This window comes from Engraulis encrasicolus, chromosome 21 (assembly GCF_034702125.1).
Source record: "Engraulis encrasicolus isolate BLACKSEA-1 chromosome 21, IST_EnEncr_1.0, whole genome shotgun sequence".
Classification (NCBI taxonomy): domain Eukaryota; kingdom Metazoa; phylum Chordata; class Actinopteri; order Clupeiformes; family Engraulidae; genus Engraulis; species Engraulis encrasicolus.
In genome coordinates, this window is record NC_085877.1 from 29,880,554 (window position 1) to 29,899,667 (window position 19,114).

Genomic DNA, 19,114 nt, shown 5'->3' on the forward strand with positions numbered 1-19,114 from the left:
TTTATGTTAACATACTACATGTAGGAGTATTCTACTCCTTGTTACAAATACTAGGCCTACACATAGCCTACGTACGCCCACACACGCATGCACACGGACACATACACGCACTGAGGTTTTTCTTAAAGAAATACCTCTGGTCAGGAGCGAATACACTCAGATAAGGGGCTCATAGAGTGTCTTCAGAAGAGAGTTTTAAGTGCTGTTTTTCTAGAGGTGCTTTTTGCGCACTCTTTTCTGCCCGTCCGCCCACCTGCCATCTGTCAGTAATGGGGTTAATTGGGCTGTGGTCAGATCAGTTGGTTTCTTTGCTATGCAAATTACAACCAAACAAAAAAAAACAACAAAACAAAAACAAAGAAAATAGTCTCTGCGGTTCGCTTCGGTTGCCTAGCAACCCAGCCCACTCATGATGCTGATGCGGTCCACCTTCAGGCCGAAGCAGCCCCGGCCTGTTGACTTCCTGTTACGGTTGTTGAACTTCCTCTGGTGGCCCAGGAGCTTCAGGACGCGCTGCGGTGGAACTGGGCTGTGCCGCGCCGATGGTGGTGGCGGTGCCACGCTCTCGGACGTGGCACGACTGCTGCTGGACAGAAGTGCCGGCGGCCCGCTTGCCGATCCCTCTGGCTCTGTGACCTCTGACCTCCTCTCGGAAGCCAATAGGAGAGAAGAGATCTCCTGGCCAAACAGGTCTCTCAGAATCTGTGACAAAACGAGAATTATCATTAATTATCCCTCTCGGAAGCCAATAGGAGAGAAGAGATCTCCTGGCCAAACAGGTCTCTCAGAATCTGTGACAAAACGAGAATTATCATTAATTATCAATACAAGGGCCCTGCCGTGGCCAATCGGTAGGGCACTCGTCTGCCATGCGGCGGACCCGAGTTCGATTCCCGTCCCGGGTCATTTGCCGACCCCTCCCCATCTTTCTTCCCCATTTATTCCTATCCACCTCTCAAATTGACCTGTCAAATAAATGGCAAAAGACCAAAAAAAAGGTGCTCTGTGCAGGAAATGGTACTGCAACTATGCTGCTCATTGAAAGTTTACCTAGTAATAAACTATTTTCTAGTATGGCTTAAGTACAGTCATTTTTGCAGCTAAAAATGTCTATATCTGGAAATGCAAAATGGCGGACATGGAGAAGATCCCCCTTTTCATGTATGAAAAGTGCAATTTTCCCAGTCATAATGAATATTTAGTCATTACTTAGTAATTTGATGGTGGTGGTAAGTATTCATGAAAAAGGTAACATTAGTGAATATGTGGCATGAATTCTGGAAATAAACAACTAAACATCTTACACAGTGCACCTTTAAAAAATATATCAAGACAAGGATGCAAGGAGTTTTGGTTGTCACATAGAATTATTCATACTAGTGAACATTTAGAGGGATGAAAGTGCAATAGTGCCAGAATAATAAGTACAATTAATTTTCAATAGTTATCAGACTACCAAATCGAATGATGCCAAACTAGTTCTGCTGTTTAAAACCAGCAATTACTGATTATCCAAACATGTGAAAAAATGTGATTATTACAGTATTATTATGTGATTATTACAGTACTGCAAATTTTCCAAAAGGTGTATTAATATTCAATGTACTGTATAAACCAATGAGGAGACATACATTGATGCATACACACACTGACACAACCCCAAGAGCAGACTGAATATGCATATAATTACAATCATTCAACACATTCAGTCCACGCCTGATTTTAAACACATACAGTACTCCTTTACCCACAGCAAAGATCGTTAAGAGAACCATGCCAATTCTCCAACTACACATCAGCCTGGTTTGATAGGGGGTAGGGTTGTCTTAAAAAAATCTACACATTACATTGTGAATGCTGTACAATGGGTATTTTTGCAAAATGCTGTAAATGTTTTTGTTTATATCTGTATTCCCTTTCTGCTGTATTTTTGATCAGGAGCCTAATTCTCTTTAGTCCATGGAGACTCCAAGTTTAGGAACCACAACAAGGAACAGTCAAGGTAACTGTGAACTTCAGATCTGCGAACACTTAACAGCTCACCCTTCAACTGTTTGCTTTCAGCTCAATCTTTCCTCCATACAAATGTTACTTTCCTGTAGTCATGTAAGGTTTTTTTATCCACGTGATACTGCACATTTCGAAGGCCCCGGGTATTTACTACCTCTTCCACTTCCACATTACAGACTTTTTCTTGTAGTGAATTATTAGATAAAGTGACAGCAGGAAAGAGACATGGAAGAGACACTACAGAGGCCATTAGTTTCCTAAATTCCTTTCCTTATCCATATAAACTACCATACTTGAAATCAGTTTACACAGTGCACATGTAAGATACAAACTTGTTCTTCCCTTCAAAGTGCACTGTTGTGGTATTGATGTGGTTGGAACAGAAGGCCTTTTATTGTCACTATTCATACGTATGTATAATTTACACTGTAAAAAATGCAGTGTTAATTCAACACTTAGAGAGTACTCTGGGACCAAATACACTCTAGGATGTTAAATTGCCGTTAACTCTGTAGAAGCAAAGTGTACACGTCCAGAATGAGCTTGAAGGCATATATTTATATACAGTGGAGGCATACAATATCTTTTTTTTTCATTCCTTTGCTGTGCACTAGTGGTATTGAAACAGGTAGTCTCAATAAAGTATCTCTTTACTAGACTAATACTATACCTCAAATCATGTAGCCTCTTACTGAAGCTGGGGTCGCCGGCGACCCTATTCACTTGCTGATAATGCTTAACTACTTCATAACAACATTGCTATGACATTACAGAGAGCCATAGTGCTGCGCTAAGGGGTTAAGGATACAAGGAGTTTTATTGTCACATGCATAGAACTAAAAGTAAAACATGCTGCATCTACTGTGCATAGGCGTATGTGTTCATTTAGTAGGCATGCAGTATGCAGTGAATATATATATATCTACTTAAATGTTTATTTTCCCTCACAGTGTACTATAGCCGTATTGAAGCAGACAGTTGGTCTCCTAATTTGCTTATACCATTGATATCAAGTTGACACCCCCCCCCCCCCCCCCGACACAATGTACTTGAACCAGAGACGGTTTAAATGAATAGAGAATCTTTGCTTGACCTATAGTGGTATTGAAGCAGGTAGTTGGTTTACTAATTTACTTATACCGTAGATATCAAGTTACATCTTTTTCCCTCTCACAGTGTATTATGGCGGTATTGAAGCATAGTTGGTCTCCTAATTTCCTTAAAGAAATCAAGTTGCATCTTTTTCCCTCCTCACAATGTACTATAGTGCTATTGAAGAAGATAGTTGGTTTTCCCCAACTCACCTGGTCGTCTGATCGCTGTTGTGTTGGTCGGCTCTCCACCTGTACCGTGGCCAAGACCAGGATGAGAACGAGGAAGGACAGGCAACAAGAAGGTAATCTAGAGGTGCAAGACGAAGCCATCTTTTCCATTTGTTTTGTTTTGTTTTCTTCAACAAAGATTCAAACGATACAACAACAAAAAAACCTCCTCACAGGGTGATGTATTCAATACACAAGACTGTAAAAACTCTTTTGTTGTCGGTTTGTTGTTGCTGTTTTTTTTTTTTTTTAGAAGTAAGCAGGTACGTTCCTGTCAGTCGTTTGTTTTGTTTCACGAGTGTAAAAGTTTAACCAAAAGTCTCCTTTTTGCTGAAGGGTTCTGTCCTGTAGGGATCAGGACGGGTCTAGTCTGGGGGAGAAGGGAACGCATGGGACCTTAAGAGGGCCTAGGGGCGTGATGTCACACATTCCACACAAGCACCCCTGGCAATAGTGTACCCCTGAACCAGCACCAGCACCACCTCCAGTGGTGCCCTCTGTCACTTACTCTGTCCTTCTGTCTTTCTTTCTGTCTTTCTTTCTCCCTATCTGTCTGTCTGTCTGTCTGTCTCTCTCTCTGCCATTTTGTTTCACCTATTTCTCCGTTGTCATTCGTCATCACTCATTCGTTCTTACTTTCCTTCTTTCTTTCTGTTGTTGCCCTTTTCTCTCTCGCTCCCTCTATCCATCTGCCTCCTCTGTCTATGCGATTCTTGCTTTCTCTCTCTCTCTCTCTCACTCTCTCTCCGTCATCCGTCATCTCTCTGTCTCCCTCTTTTCCTCTCCCTCTCTCATTTTTTCTCTCTCTCCTTCCCTTTCTTTCTAAACCACCGCCACTCTCCAGGCCGTAACCATCATTCATTCATTCAATCTGTCATTTAATCAGCCCCATCAATTGGTCATTTTTTTTTTACCTTGGTGTTGGGATGTCAGCTCGGATGCACGGGTAAACACGGGTTCCCACGCCCGTCAGACACCGCCACATTCTCAGGGCCTTGCATCCGCTGTTGCCATGGGGATAAACGTCCCACAAAAGATGGCGGGGAGCTGCTTTTTTTTTTTCGTTGGTCCTTTTTTCGTCCGTTACTATGCTTTCGTTTGTGATTTTTTTTTTGGATCAGGTTGGACGGACTCCTGATCTGTGAAAAAACGGTGCGTCTGTGCACGTGTGTGTGTGTCTCTGTGTCTCTGTGTGTGTCATGAGGTAAGACAGCCTTCCCTTGTCAAATATGACCAATTAACTGACACACATTAATAGACACAGATGTGATGTGATGTGATGTGATGTGTGTAGTGTGTGTACTCACAAAGAAAATGAACTTAACTGTTTTGTCACTTAAAAAAGTCATTTTCATGCCTTTTACAGTCTCCAACACTACACCACCAGCCAACAGCCGCACTCACCCAACACCGCCCAACCGCACGCCACCACCCTCTTTTGTTTTACACAGCCCGTTTGGAGGACAATAGGCAGAGCTCACCCCAAGTCCACTCAATGACATGCAACACACACACACACACACACACACACACACACACACACACACACACACACACACACACACACACACACACACACACACACAAACGCACACATTCTCTCACTATGTCTTTCTCTCTCATACACACACACACAGACACATACACACATTCTCTTCATATCACTAACGCACACACACACACACACACACACACACACACACACACACACACACACACACACACACACATACACACACACACACACGTCCCTTTGGGACAACAATAGGCAGGGCTCACCCCAAGTCCGCTGCGCCCTTTGACCTTCTGAGAGGGGGCCGCCCCCTATAAAACTTCCCCCAGGAAACCAGGGGATGGCCCGCAAGTATTTCCTCCCCACAACACACACACACACACACACACACACACACACACACACACACACACACACACACACACACACACGACACAAGACGATACCTCATACAGACACAAATGCAAGCGCGCCTGCACACACTAAATCACACACACACACACACACACACACACACACACACACACACACACACACACACACACACACACACACACACACACACACCACAAGACACACACAGAACACGACACAAGATGACACATACACAATGAACACACATCAAGATACAAGACGACACCTGATACAGACACCGATGCACACACAGACACAGACACACACGTTAGGACAAGACACAGGACGGGAGGCTGCCCAACAGACACACACACGGGACGGGAGGCTGTGTCCTTAGTGATGAGCAGCAGGTGAAGTAACACACGCATGCATGCACCCCGTCTCCTTCCGTAGCTTTGCATCTATTACAGAGACAGATAGACACACACACATGCGCGCGCGCGCACACACACTGTTTCCCTAGTGATGACCAGCAGGTGAAGGGACAGAGGCAGTGTGTGTGCGTGTGTGTGTGTCTGTCTGTCTGTCTGTCTGTGTGATATATGAAAAGCTACAGACAGGGTGTGTGTGCTTGTGCTTGCGCTTGTGCGTGTCGGTTTGTCTGTCTATCTGTGTGAGACATGCAGAGCTACAGACGGAGATGAGGTGTGTGTGTGTGTATATGTCTGTCTATCTCTTTGGGAAATGCAGGGCTACAGACGGAGACAGGGCGCATGTGAGTGTGTGTTAGTGTTAGTGCCATGCATGGCGCAAGCAGCGCTGGCACAAAGGCAGAGAGTGAATTTGTTGTGTTGTGTCACTGAGAGGAGTCTTAAAAGCCAGCTGGACACTGCGGAGGTCTTTTATCTCCCGTTATTAAGCTCACGTTTTCCCACACAATGGCCACCACAAGCGGCCACAAGCACTTCCCAGACCTACACACCAGGCCGGCAAACTTTGACTTGACTGCTCCTCCGTCACAAAGGCATTGTGTCCCGCGCAGAGAAGCCGCAGGGGAGTGCGGGGGCAAAGGGGCCGGTCGTCCTATGCCTAGGGAGGGGTAGAATTACGTGCTCATTGCATTGTAGGTTGGTTGGATGGGTGGAGTGGGGTGGGTCTTTCAGATGACTTTGTCCAGGGCCCGGCCAAAAGCTGTTGGCAGCCCTGCTCTTCCACACACCAGTGTGGATCTACTTCAAAAAAAGACAACCGTGAAGTTCATCAGTGAACCCCATCAAAGGTTTCGACTTAATGAGAGATGCTTGACAAGAATTGGTGCTGTTAGTGACATCATGTACACACATCATGTAGCCTGCTTCAAAAGGCCACAGTGAGGCCCTACCGTGGCCTAATGGTAGGGCACTCGTTCACTATGTGGCCGACACGGGTTCGATTCCCGACTCGGGTCCTTTGCGATCCTTCCCCCTCTCTCTCTCTCTCCCCACTCACTTCCTGTCACCATCTTCACTATACTATCATACATAAAGTCAAAAAGACCAAAATCATATCTTTAAAGAAGCATCAATGAATGCAACATGCATAGAGTATTGTAATTTCAAATGGAATAGGACCTAATTTCAGTATTCAAATTAAAACAAGTTTCAGAACATAAACAGGTCTAGACGTATAGGAGAGATACTTAGAGGGTATTGTGTGAAGCTGTTAGCAACTTCCATATTGAAGGGTAGCCTGCTTGAAAAGACAGCAGTGGGCTTCATCAGTGAACGTAAACAGGTGTAGACTGAAGAGAGATGCTTGGCGGTGTTGATGATGTTAGTGAGTTCCATTTTGACTATAGCCTCACTGATTCTTGAAAGTTTGGCAAAAACATGTCCCAGCAGTAAAATGCTAATTCTGTTGAAAATCAACTAAATTTTCACGAACAAAATGAATCCAGGTAATGGCCAAGGGGTCTGTTACACAAATAAACAGTTGTTTGAAATATTTAAGTGTAATTTTATTACTTTTCAAGGCTATAAACCTGTCCACACCCTGTAAAAACGCCTGTCCCAAGGACTGGCATCATCATTTCAATTGACTTAAAATACAAAAATCACTAACAGAATTGAACAATATCACCATGATGTGGAAGACCATGTTAAAGTGGTTCTACAGATGTGCACATAGTGCATGTAAAACAATATTTACTATTATTTTCTGATTGCTCAAAATGTGTCCAGCATATTGGTCACCACCGTCAGATTTTTTCTAAAAGACAATAAAATCAGGTATGCACAAGGTAATTTTCATTACTGAGGACCCCTTTCCAAACCTTTAGCTCTGCTGCATACTTCACCATCACTGAAGCTCCTGTAAGTTTACTATTTTGTCCTCAATTTGTTAATTTGTTTGGACACTGGTAGTGTCCCAACCATAAACTGTCAACACCGTCGGGGGTTTTAATGGTATTATATTACATTAATGTTAATTAATATATACTTTCTCAGAAAAGGTATGAAGCACCCAAGAAACAGAGCGAAAATGAAATGGCTAATGTGAACAAACAATGCATAATATGTAAAAGAGTGTTTTTTTTTGTCTCACACCGTCAGATGTCACCACCGTCAGATTTTGTTCCGCTCATCATCTTGTTCCATATTTTACTAAATTGTGCTGGTTAATGAAATATTACTAGGCATGTTAGTAATAATTGTGATCCAAAATTATACTCTAGCCACCACTGAGGTGCATTTGGAGGTTTTTTTGTCAGAAAACCTGACGATGGTGACATCTGATGGAGTTCACCAAAAAACACACGTTTTACGTGTTTTTTACATGTTTTAAGAATATGCATACAATAAGTATCTACAGTTATGTTTAATTGTTAAAGTAATTCACTTTAATACAGTAAAACATATGTTTTTACTTCTAATTCTGTCTGCCGCTGTTGACAAAACAAGAAAGAGCCCATTTTATGAGAAATGTGAAACATGGGGAGCTTGGCCAATACATTCACTGCACAGCCAAGACCTACATCTATGATAATACACCTCTAAATTTTGGATTTGAACAACTTAAAACCTGTTTTTGCCACATTTTCAAGAACCATTGGCCTACTTCCTAGAGAATCTAACTAATGAAGAAAAAACACATGCACAAACATACTGTGCACACACAAAAATAAAGTGTTTATGCAAGATGCCATTGACTTGAGAGGGCTATTTATTTTGCTAAATGCAGGTACTAATTAGGCCACTTTCACCACTCTCAGATTACTGTCACCACCGTCAGTTCTTAAGTCACCACCGTAAGAAGGAGTTTTGGACATTTTAAATGAATGTGCTTACAACATTTTCCTTAGTAGTTGTTGAATTATCAAAGTAATAGCCTATTTAAGCCTACATGAATATTTGTGAAATTACAAAAAAATGTTTGTTCTATTTAGGCGTTAAGTAAGCATCGTATGACGGTACATATTTTAAAATTAGAACACATGAAACAGTACTAAAATAGAACAAAAGTGAATTTTCAACATTTAAAGGCATATGTGTGAACCAAAAAATACACATAATCACTTAAAAACTCCAGATACATATGCAACCAAATCAATACAATTTTAATTACTTTTAATTGTGTCTGACGGTGTTGACAAAAAACAAGGTATGATCGGAAAAAAGCCTGATTTCTGAAAAAAATACAAAATGGGGAGATTGGCCTTGTGCATTTCTGAAAAGCCAAGACCTTAGTCTACGAGGATATACCGTATAATTGTATAATTCACTTAGTTTTTTTCTGTGAACATTACAACCTGTTTTAGCCACTTTCTCAAGAATCAGTGGCCTATTTCAAAAGACAATCGTGGACTTCGTCAGTCGACGCAAATGTGTCTAGACTGAAGAGAGACGCTTGACCGTTAACCGGAGAGGTTAGCCAAATGTCCATTTTGAATGTGGCCTATTTCAAAAGACAATAGGCAACTTAATCAGAGGACATAAACCAGTCTAGACGCATGAGAACCACTGAGGGTGTTAGTGCCATTTGTTGCTTCCATCCTGAGTAGGGTTGAACATTCTGCAGCATGGATATTTATGATAGCAATTCCAGCTGGGGTTCTGTTAGATTGGAACCACCTTTATGCATCGGTGTGCACAGCACCTGCCCCTTTGCCCTACTGGACAAAGAAAATGCCCTTTTTGAAAGTTCTTTAAATGTGTTTTTTGTCACTGTGGTCCTTGTACTGGTCCATGTTGACATGATAATCTACAAATGCTTCATGATCCAAAGCATGTGATAGTAATACCCCCCATATGATACAGTAGAAGTGTAGTCAACTTTTTTGAAGTGGGTATACTGTATATTTGAACATTTTTGAAGTGGGTATACTGTGCATATAGTCAAGGAGCCTAAAAAGTCCCGTGGGATTTTTTTGATGAAAGCAAGCCACCCATCCAACTGTCTCAAGGACACCCCAAATAACAATAAAAAACATGTTGGCAGTCTGAAATATTGTGCGGGGAAAAATTGTGAAGCATATAAGAAAATAACAACATTTTGGTCTCCAAAAATAGGACTTTGCAAAAACGCCTAGGCATACCCACATATAAAATGGTGTAGAAAACACAAATTTTGATATTTTGTTTTCAAATTTGAAATACAAGTTGTTCAGACTTGTGGCCTTTGTTCCATCATGTCTATAACATGATGCATTACAGTAAAAGGACTATTTAATGTCTATGTATATATTTTTTTCTTTGGCGAGGGGAAAAAATGACAAAAACTTTACAGAACCCTTTACAGTGAAACTGACAATAGATTACAAAACTAGAGGGTGTCTGCTTTCCAAAATGGGTGTTTTCATCTCAATAGCACAAAGGGTTGGGATACAGCAACCATTTCAATTTGGATAGGCGTTTTCAGGCGTTTTTCAGGCAAATCTGTCGGAATGCGAAGGGGTTAATTATGCAAGCTAGTAATAAATGGTGAAAATAATGATTCGTTTATTATGCAATTCGTTGCTGAAAAGTGAAGTGAAAAGTGAAAAAGTGAAAGTCCATTGGGAAACTCCAACTCCCATTGTCATTGTGACACAACACTCCACAGCACACAAGTGAACACTGCACACAACGAAATTGCATTTTATGCCTCACCCGTGCAAGGGGGCAGCCCTCAGTGGCGCCCCATGGGGAGCAGTGCGGTGGGACGGTACCATGCTCAGGGTACCTCAGTCATAGAGGAGGATGGGGGAGAGCACTGGTTGATTACTCCCCCCACCAACCTGGCGGGTCGGGAGTCGAACCGGCAACCTCTGGGATGCAAGTCTGACGCCCTAACCGCTCACCCATGACTGCCCCGAAAAGTCTGATAACTGAAGTAGTGGTCTGATAACAGTAATCTTTTCTGGAATGAATACGTTTATTGACTCGGCATAGAAATAAAGGCATCATCTTATGTTTGTAGACTAAATCAACTGAAAATCACAATTACCGGTAACTCCTATTCACAATGTATAAATGTGATGTTACACATTACGCAATGAGTGTCATGCTTTCAGTTAGCACACAGTTTATATGAAGTTTTCAACATCGTCCTCGTCATCTCCTGAGTCTTCATCCTCTTCATCATTGAGTGATGTGGTGGGCTGCTCAGGATTGTCACATCCCTCACTGGGGTCACAGGCACATAACTCTGTGGAGCCGAGTCCTGCTTTTCCACATGAACACCTCGTATTGTCACACTTGGATTTTGAACAGCCGCACTTCACCAGCTGGATGTCCGCATTTGGTGCAGGCTGTTCCTTGGTCATCACTGGAACCCATACATCGTCTTCCAAGTTCTTGGAACTTGCAGAGAAACTCTTCGAGACCATCATATATGGCATCACTTGGCCAGCGCAAGGTTCCCAGACTTGTCAATGCAGACATCTCATTGCCGTCATCCCTTGTGTCACGGAAGATCTTCCAGAAAGCAAGTTTGCCTCCCCCAAAGCCCCCAATGTTATCAGCTCCACTAAAGGCATGCAATCCTGGCAAAGCAGCTGCCTTGTTTGGCCCCAGAGCTTCGTAGATGGGTCCCAGAGGAATGACACGTCGCCACGACACGAATGACCCCCGTCCGCCCCGGCCGTGAAGACAAAGATGGAACTCACTGGCTATCTTGCTGAGAAGATGCTGGTGAAGGCTCATGCAGAAGAGAAGCAGATGGTTGTTGCATGGGGTTCACAGTGCCGAGCTACTCACAGGAATGTCGACCACCTTCATAGTCAGCAGGAAGAGGCCGACACTAAACTTCTCCTGCATGCTGCTGAAGCAACTGCAAGTGGGGCTTCAATCATAAACATTCACTCACCTGATACCGACGTTTTTGTTCTGACTCTCCGCCGGTATCCTGAGTTATGCACCAACACCAACTTCGTGACTGGAGTTGGTACGAAGCAACGTGTCATTCCTCTGGGACCCATCTACGAAGCTCTGGGGCCAAACAAGGCAGCTGCTTTGCCAGGATTGCATGCCTTTAGTGGAGCTGATAACATTGGGGGCTTTGGGGGAGGCAAACTTGCTTTCTGGAAGATCTTCCGTGACACAAGGGATGACGGCAATGAGATATGCATTGACAAGTCTGGGAACCATGCGCTGGCCAAGTGATGCCATATATGATGGTCTCGAAGAGTTTCTCTGCAATGTTTACCTGCCAGGGACCAAGACTACCAAGATGGAAAAATTGAGATGGTGGCTATTCACAAAGAAACAGGCCGAGTCAGAGAGGTTGCCACCTACACAAGCTGCACTGCAACAAGCAATCTTGCGGGCACACAACCAAGCAATGATCTGGAACAATGACACTGTTCCAAACCCAGAGGTACCATCGCCACAGGACTATGGCTGGAACTTGGAAGACGATGTATGGGTTCCAGTGATGACCAAGGAACAGCCTGCACCAAATGCGGTCATCTAGCTGGTGAAGTGCGGCTGTTCAAAATCCAAGTGTGACAATGCGAGGTGTTCATGTCGTAAAGCAGGACTCGGCTCCACAGAGTTACAGTATGTGCCTGTGACCCCAGTGAGGGATGTGACAATCCTGAGCAGCCCACCACATCACTCAATGATGAAGAGGATGAAGACTCAGGAGATGACGAGGACGATGTTGAAAACTTCATATAAACTGTGTGCTAACTGAAAGCATGACATTCATTGCGTAATGTGCAACATCACATTTATAATATACATTGTGAATTGGAGTTCATTGTGATTTTCAGTTGATTTAGTCTACAAACATAAGATGATGCCTTTATTTATATGCCGAGTCAATAAACGTATTCATTCCAGAAAAAAATACTGTTATCAGACCGCTACTTCAGTTATCAGACTTTTCAGCAACGAATAGCATAATAAATGAATCATTACTTTCACTATTTATTACTAGCTTGCATAATTAACCCCTTCGCATTCTGACAGATTTGCCTGAAAAACGCCTGAAAACGCCTCTCCAAATTGAAATGGTTGCTGTATCCCAACCCTTTGTGCTGTTGAGATGAAAACACCCATTTTGGAAAGCAGACACCCTCTAGTTTTGTAATCTATTGTCAGTTTCACTGTAAAGGGTTCTGCTGAAAACTGGGAACTCTTTATATTTTGAAGTTTTTGTCATTTTTTCCCCTCGCCAAAGAAAAAAATATATACATAGACATTAAATAGTCCTTTTACTGTAATGTATCAGGTTGTAGACATAATGGAACAAAGGCCACAAGTCTGAACAACTTGTATTTCAAATCTGAAAACAAAATATCAAAATTTGTGTTTTCTACACCATTTTATATGTGGGTATGCCTAGGCGTTTTTGCAAAGTCCTACTTTTGGAGACCAAAATGTTGTTCTTTTCTTATATGCTTCACAATTTTTCCCTGCACAATATTTCAGACTGCCAACATGTTTTTTATTGTTATTTGGGGTGCCCTTGAGACATCTGAATGGGTGGCTTGCTTTCATCAAAAAAATCCCACGGGACTTTATTTAGGTGAAAATGCTCCCTGACTATATTCTAAATACTGAATCAATCAATTTTAGGTGGGTATACTGAAATCCCTGACATTTTGATGTGGGTAAGGGCTTCCGCACACCGTCTCCGACAAAGTGCTGAGCACTGCTCAGCTAAAATTCGATTCCATTGTTTTCAATAGAACCACGCACACTGGCGCCGATGTCCACGGACATTTGCCGATGTCGGATAGCAATTAGAGACAAGTTCTATTTTGTCGGCGCCGCCCATTGACTATCAATGCTATGTTCGTGTGAAATTGGGTTTGAGGGTCCAAATTCTGTCAGAAGCAAAAGTGCGCCGCAGTGCTGTCGGAGCCAGTGTGCGGCCGGCCTAAAACTGTGTATACCTGCTGCGTTCTACGCAGACGACACCACTGCTGAGTAACATAGCCTCTATAACCTAGAAGGGCAGCCAGAGGTTCCACATGCCCCCAACCCCTGCCGCCATCACCTGTCCTGTCCACCAGAATGTCTGTGCACGCCACTGCCTTTACAACCTGACTCTTGCCCTCTGGTATGCCGCTCCGTTTGACTTCCCAATTATAGCCTATATGTACAAAAATATTGATGAAATAAATGAAGGCTTTATTTGCAAAACGGTGTATCTCCATTTTATAGAATGTTGGGAAATTGACATTTTTGTATTGGACATTCCGTTGAAATGCATTGCAAAATGCATTTTATATAGCTTAAAGAAGTGTGTTCTCAAAATATTTGAATGGTAAGAATTCACACATGGGTGATATGACGTCTGAACAGTCATTTCCAATAATAAAATGCAAGTCAAAAAATGGAGATACACCATTTTGCAAATAAACCCTTCAAATACAGACTACAACGGCAGGATTGTCTAACCTCTACCGTCTCTGATACAACGTTAAATTAGTGGTAGTACTGATGACTCCTTTATCGGAGTGAGGAGGTAGGTGTAATGACATGCGAAAATCCTTCCCAAAACATCTTGTTTTACAACTAAAACTGTGCGGCAGGGAATGGAACGCCCTCGCGTGTACCGGTAGTTGCTGAACCGCAGCCAGATGATGAAAATCAGGTTACTGCCTTTATGCGATATGACTTGATAGAAGGCACGTGAATAACTATAAAAGATTATGTAAACAAAATGTATTTCTTCTTACTTCCACATTAATACGTTTTCAAAATTACAAACAACGAAGAGCCACCATATGGGTAGATTCAAGCTGTCACAAATATAGACAAATATTCTTACAAGGACACAGTCATGGTTATTTGTTACATACAAAGAAATACTGTAAATTACACCACGCTATTCGTTATTGTCCTTTAAAAACCATTGCTCTATACTGTATAAGCTTAGTAAAAGGTAGAGTATATTTATTTTATTTCTGGAATCTTCGTCTCTGGAGACAAGAGAAGGTGTGACAATGGAAAACAGTGAGTGCGCTGCTCCTACGTATCGCACTCGCACTGAATAAATATGGTAGCCTATAATAAAAAGAAGGTGTGTAATATACAGTGCAAGCCAATGTTACAATCTTCCAACGACAGCATCCTCTTGAATAAAAAAAATAGTAAGCCTGTTTCACTGGCCTGGGCCCAGTCATATTCCTGTGACACACCAACTTTCATGTTAAAGTCTTATTACGCTATATACTGTATTACACATAGGTGCATGGCAACTGTAATACACATTTGAAATGATCTCGCGGGCCAAATAAAATGACTCTGCAGGCCAGATTTGACCCCCGGGCCTGAGTTTGGCATCCCTGAATTACAGCGTGCAAAACGTGTGTCCCCTCCTCCACAATTAGATATCTCAGTCAGAGCCAGTTTCATTACACCGATTCCCAAAGCAAGGAGGCGAGACACACCATGAGTTTGGACTCCACAGAAAATGCCATTGCTGGCTCCCTGCGAGCTTCACTTCATCCACCGCCAATGTGCCGAAAACTTGACGTCAGAGGGCCGTGTGTGTGTGTGTGTGCGTGTGTGTGTGTGTGTCTGTGTGTGTGTGCCTGTGTGTGTGTGTGTGTGTGTGTGTGTGTGTGTGTGTGTGTGTGTGTGTGTGTGTGTGTGTGTGTGTGTGTGTGTGTGTGTGTGTGTGTGTGTGTGTGTTGTCCAGGGCAGTGGGGAGCGTGTAAAAGGTTAACCTCAATTAGTCAGGCCATCACTAACCGCTCTCTCCCCCTAGTGTGTGTGTGTGTGTGTGTGTGTGTGTGTGTGTGTGTGTGTGTGTGTGTGTGTGTGTGTGTGTGTGTGTGTGTGTGTGTGTGTGTGTGTGTGTGTGTGTTAGAGAGAGGGAGGGAAGGAAAGAATGTTGACTTTGATGTGCATGCAGACAACTCTGCAAGACTGTGTGTGTGTGTGTGTGTGTGTGTGTGTGTCTACAAGACTAATTTGTGTGTGTGTATGTGTGTGTGTGTACAGAACTAATTTGTGTGTGTGTGTGTATGTACAAAACTCATTTGCGTGCGCGTGTGTGTGTGTACAAGCTTGTGTGTGTACATGCGTGTGTGTGTGTGTGTGTGTGTGTGTGTGTGTGTGTGTGTGTGTGTGTGTGTGTGTGTGTGTGTGTGTGTACATGTGTGTCTGTGTGTGTACATGCGTGTGTGTGTGTGTGTGTGTACATGCGTGTGTGTGTGTGTGTGTGTGTGTGTGTGTGTGTGTGTGTGTGTGTGTGTGTGTGTGTGTGTGTACATGCGTGTGTGTGTGTGTGCGTGTGTGTGTGTGTGTGTGTGTGTGTGTGTGTGTGTGTGTGTGTGTGTGTGTGTGTGTGTGTGTGTGTGTGAGGGGTGATAGATGGATGTACCAGACAATGGCGAAGGCGGGGGAGCCTGAGCTGACAAGCGGAGTAGGGCCCCTCTCTTTCTCTTCTTCTCTTCCTCCCCCTCACTTTCTCTTCCTTCATCACGCCTTCTCTTCCTCCACCTCTCCTCTGCGCACATCCCTTCATCGCGGCATCCCTCTGACGCACATAGCGAAGGCCCCACAGAGCGTATTTGTGTGTGTGTGTGTGTGCGCGTGCATGTGAGGTATCTATGCATGGGTGTGAGCACAAGTGTAATGTTTTTAGTTAAATGTGTGGCACATAGTGTTTGCACAATCTATGCAATACCCATAACAATGTTCAAAACGTACGTATTCGCCATCTGTTGTCTATGGATCATTCTATACTTTATTATATTTCGTTATACCTGTATATTATACTTTTATTAGTGTGGCATGCTGTTATTCCTATTATTATGGCATGCTATTGTCTAGTCCTCCGTCTGTCTGTGACAGGCCGGCCGCTCACCAATGCACCTGTCATTTTTAATTAGCGGTACTCTATTTTGCCCTAAAATAACAGTAAGGAAGATCTGTAATTAAAATGATGTGGTCCAAAGTAACAGATTCCTGTCATTTAATTTTCTGTAATATGAGTTTACAGATCACTTAGCTCTGTTTAAAAAAAAAAAAAAAATTCTAACAGTGTGTGTGTGTGTGTGTGTGTGTGTGTGTGTGTGTGTGTGTGTGTGTGTGTGTGTGTGTGTGTGTGTGTGTGTGTGTGTGTGTGTGTGTGTGTGTGTGTGTGTGTGTAAACGTGCATTGAAGTTTACGCCTGCTGATCATCTCTAAGCAACACACACTCTTAAACCCAAGACCCCATTCTCCCCTCACACGCCCGCCTGCATTGACGTCAGAGGATGGCGCTGTGTGTGTGCGTGTGTGTGTACGTGCGTGCCTGTGTGTGTATCTGTAAGAGAGAGAAAGAGAAAGAGAGAGTGACAACGAGAGAGAGACAGCACATCACTGGTTTTATCCAAGTATATTTTTAAAATGTATTTTATTGTGTAAAATTCGGTAAAATTTGTGTTACAATTTGTTCATTTGTTGACTTGGAGGGCCAGCACAATATTTCCAATGTGCTTGGACTACTTGTTTGCACAAAAATGCCAAATAAAAAAAACTTTGACTTTGACTTTGTATTGAGTAGCCTATTGTTTGCCTAATACGTGCATATGGAAATTAACAGGTTGCCCCATCTTTTACAGTCTATGTTTTTAAAGTTAATTCATTACCTTCTCGAGTTAGCCGATACTGAAAGGTGCACTGTGTAGGATGGTGGCCAGAGTAGGTATTGCAACTATGATGCTCATTGAAACTGTGCTGCCTATTGCCATTTTTCCCCTGATAAATAAACTTTTATTTCCAAAGTATAGCTAAACTGGTCTATTTCGTGAAATTCAAAATGGCAGACATGGAGAAGATCCACCTTTTCATGTATGAAAAGTGTAATATTCCCAGTCATAATGAATTCTTACCGCGCGAATAGACCAGGCGCGATGCGATTCAAGCGACAGAGTGCAGCAGCAAGCGATACGAGAGATTGAGGAGACTAGAGTATGTCCGTACAGGCAGAAGGCAAAGCATTCAAGCATTCCCATTGGCTGTGGTCACTGACCTCTATACAGTCATTGGCTGTCGCGGCTTGTCGCCGAACCGCGTCATAGAAAGTTGAAAAGATTTCAACTTCAAACTGTCGCGCTCGTCGCGCAAATCGCTCTAGTGTCCAGAATCGCTTTTGTCGCGCGACTCAATACAAAGTCAATTACTTCTGTCGCTCGCCTCGCTCAGATCTAGGGGTGTAAATCACAGCCTTCATGACGATACGATACGGTATCGATTTCTTAAAGCAGGGATTCGATTATTTTCGATACTTGAGAATTCCCCACAATACGATGCGATGCGATGCGATTCGATTCGATTCGATTTTTTCTAATTACTTTTCCACTACTATTGTGTTATGGAGCTAGGGCATTACACAGGGGCCAGTGATTCAATTCTTTTCGATACTTACGAATGCCCCACGATACGATGCGATTCGATTAAATCGGCGGCCGATACTTCCATACATCGATACATTTCGATTTTATTTACACCCCTACTCAGATCGCCGCTGGTGTATTTCTGCGGTTACAATTTGATAGTGGTGGTAGTAGGCCTATTTGTGAAAACTAACATTTGTGAGTGGGCAGCATGAATTCTGATTCTGGAAATAAACTACTAAAAATATTATACAGTGCACCTTTAAATGAGTCATTAGCAGGAGCTCTCCCAATCGCTTTGACTGTCCGCTGTCCTGAGGTGGCCAAAGTAACGGCAGAAGTAAAAACAAAATATGCCATAGTTTCCTCCCAACATAAGTTCAACAACTTCATTGACCAACTGGTCTGCAGTTACCATAGAGCAGGGGTGTCAAACTCAGGCCCGGGGGCCAAATCTGTCCCGCGGAGTCATTTTATTTGGCCCGCGAGGTCATTTCAAATGTGTATTACAGTTGGCCATCATACATTATTAATGTACAGTGTACCAGGACTTGAACATGAAATTTGGTGTTTCTCAGAAGTATGAGCGGGCCCAGGCCAATGACACAGCTCACACTCCTGTGCAACACAATATGTGCCAGTGTGTGTGAGATTTAACTATGAGTATTAAGTGCGTACCTGCACAATTGTAGTCCATATATTAAAAATAAATCTTGAGCTCGGCCCGCGACTTCGTTCCATATTTTGATTTTGGCCCTCGGTCAATTTGAGTTTGACATCCCTGCTATAAAGCGATGTACCTGATTCTGTGCTGGGTGGATCAAATTTGGCAGGTTTTTTTTTCAATAACAACATTTAGCCAACTCCTTAGGTAGTAAGTGGTGTAACTGCTATGTGAGTGGTGTAACCGCTATGTGAGTGGTGTAACTGCTATGTAATATATGTGCTAGTGTTGTACTCACACCATAACTTTTACTTTTACTTTGGCCACCTCTGCTGCTTTTAGAGATCACTTGCAACGTTTGCCACCGAAAAAAAAACGTGGCATAAAATAATATGATTGTATCACAGTACTCATATTCCCATATTCACATTTGTATCAACTGTTGGAACCAC

The 19,114-nt window shown here is 42.9% G+C and overlaps 1 protein-coding gene across 1 annotated transcript; it reads right to left on the minus strand.

Moving 5' to 3' along the window:
- On the minus strand, positions 1–3,434 carry nppcl2 (natriuretic peptide C-like 2). Its single transcript, XM_063186841.1, has 2 exons — positions 3,315–3,434; positions 1–702 (listed from the first exon to the last, which is right to left on the minus strand). Exons 1-2 carry the CDS (start codon positions 3,432–3,434, stop codon positions 391–393), a joined length of 432 nt encoding a protein of 143 aa, XP_063042911.1. The 3' UTR covers positions 1–390.
- Positions 3,435–19,114: the final 15,680 nt, after the last annotated feature.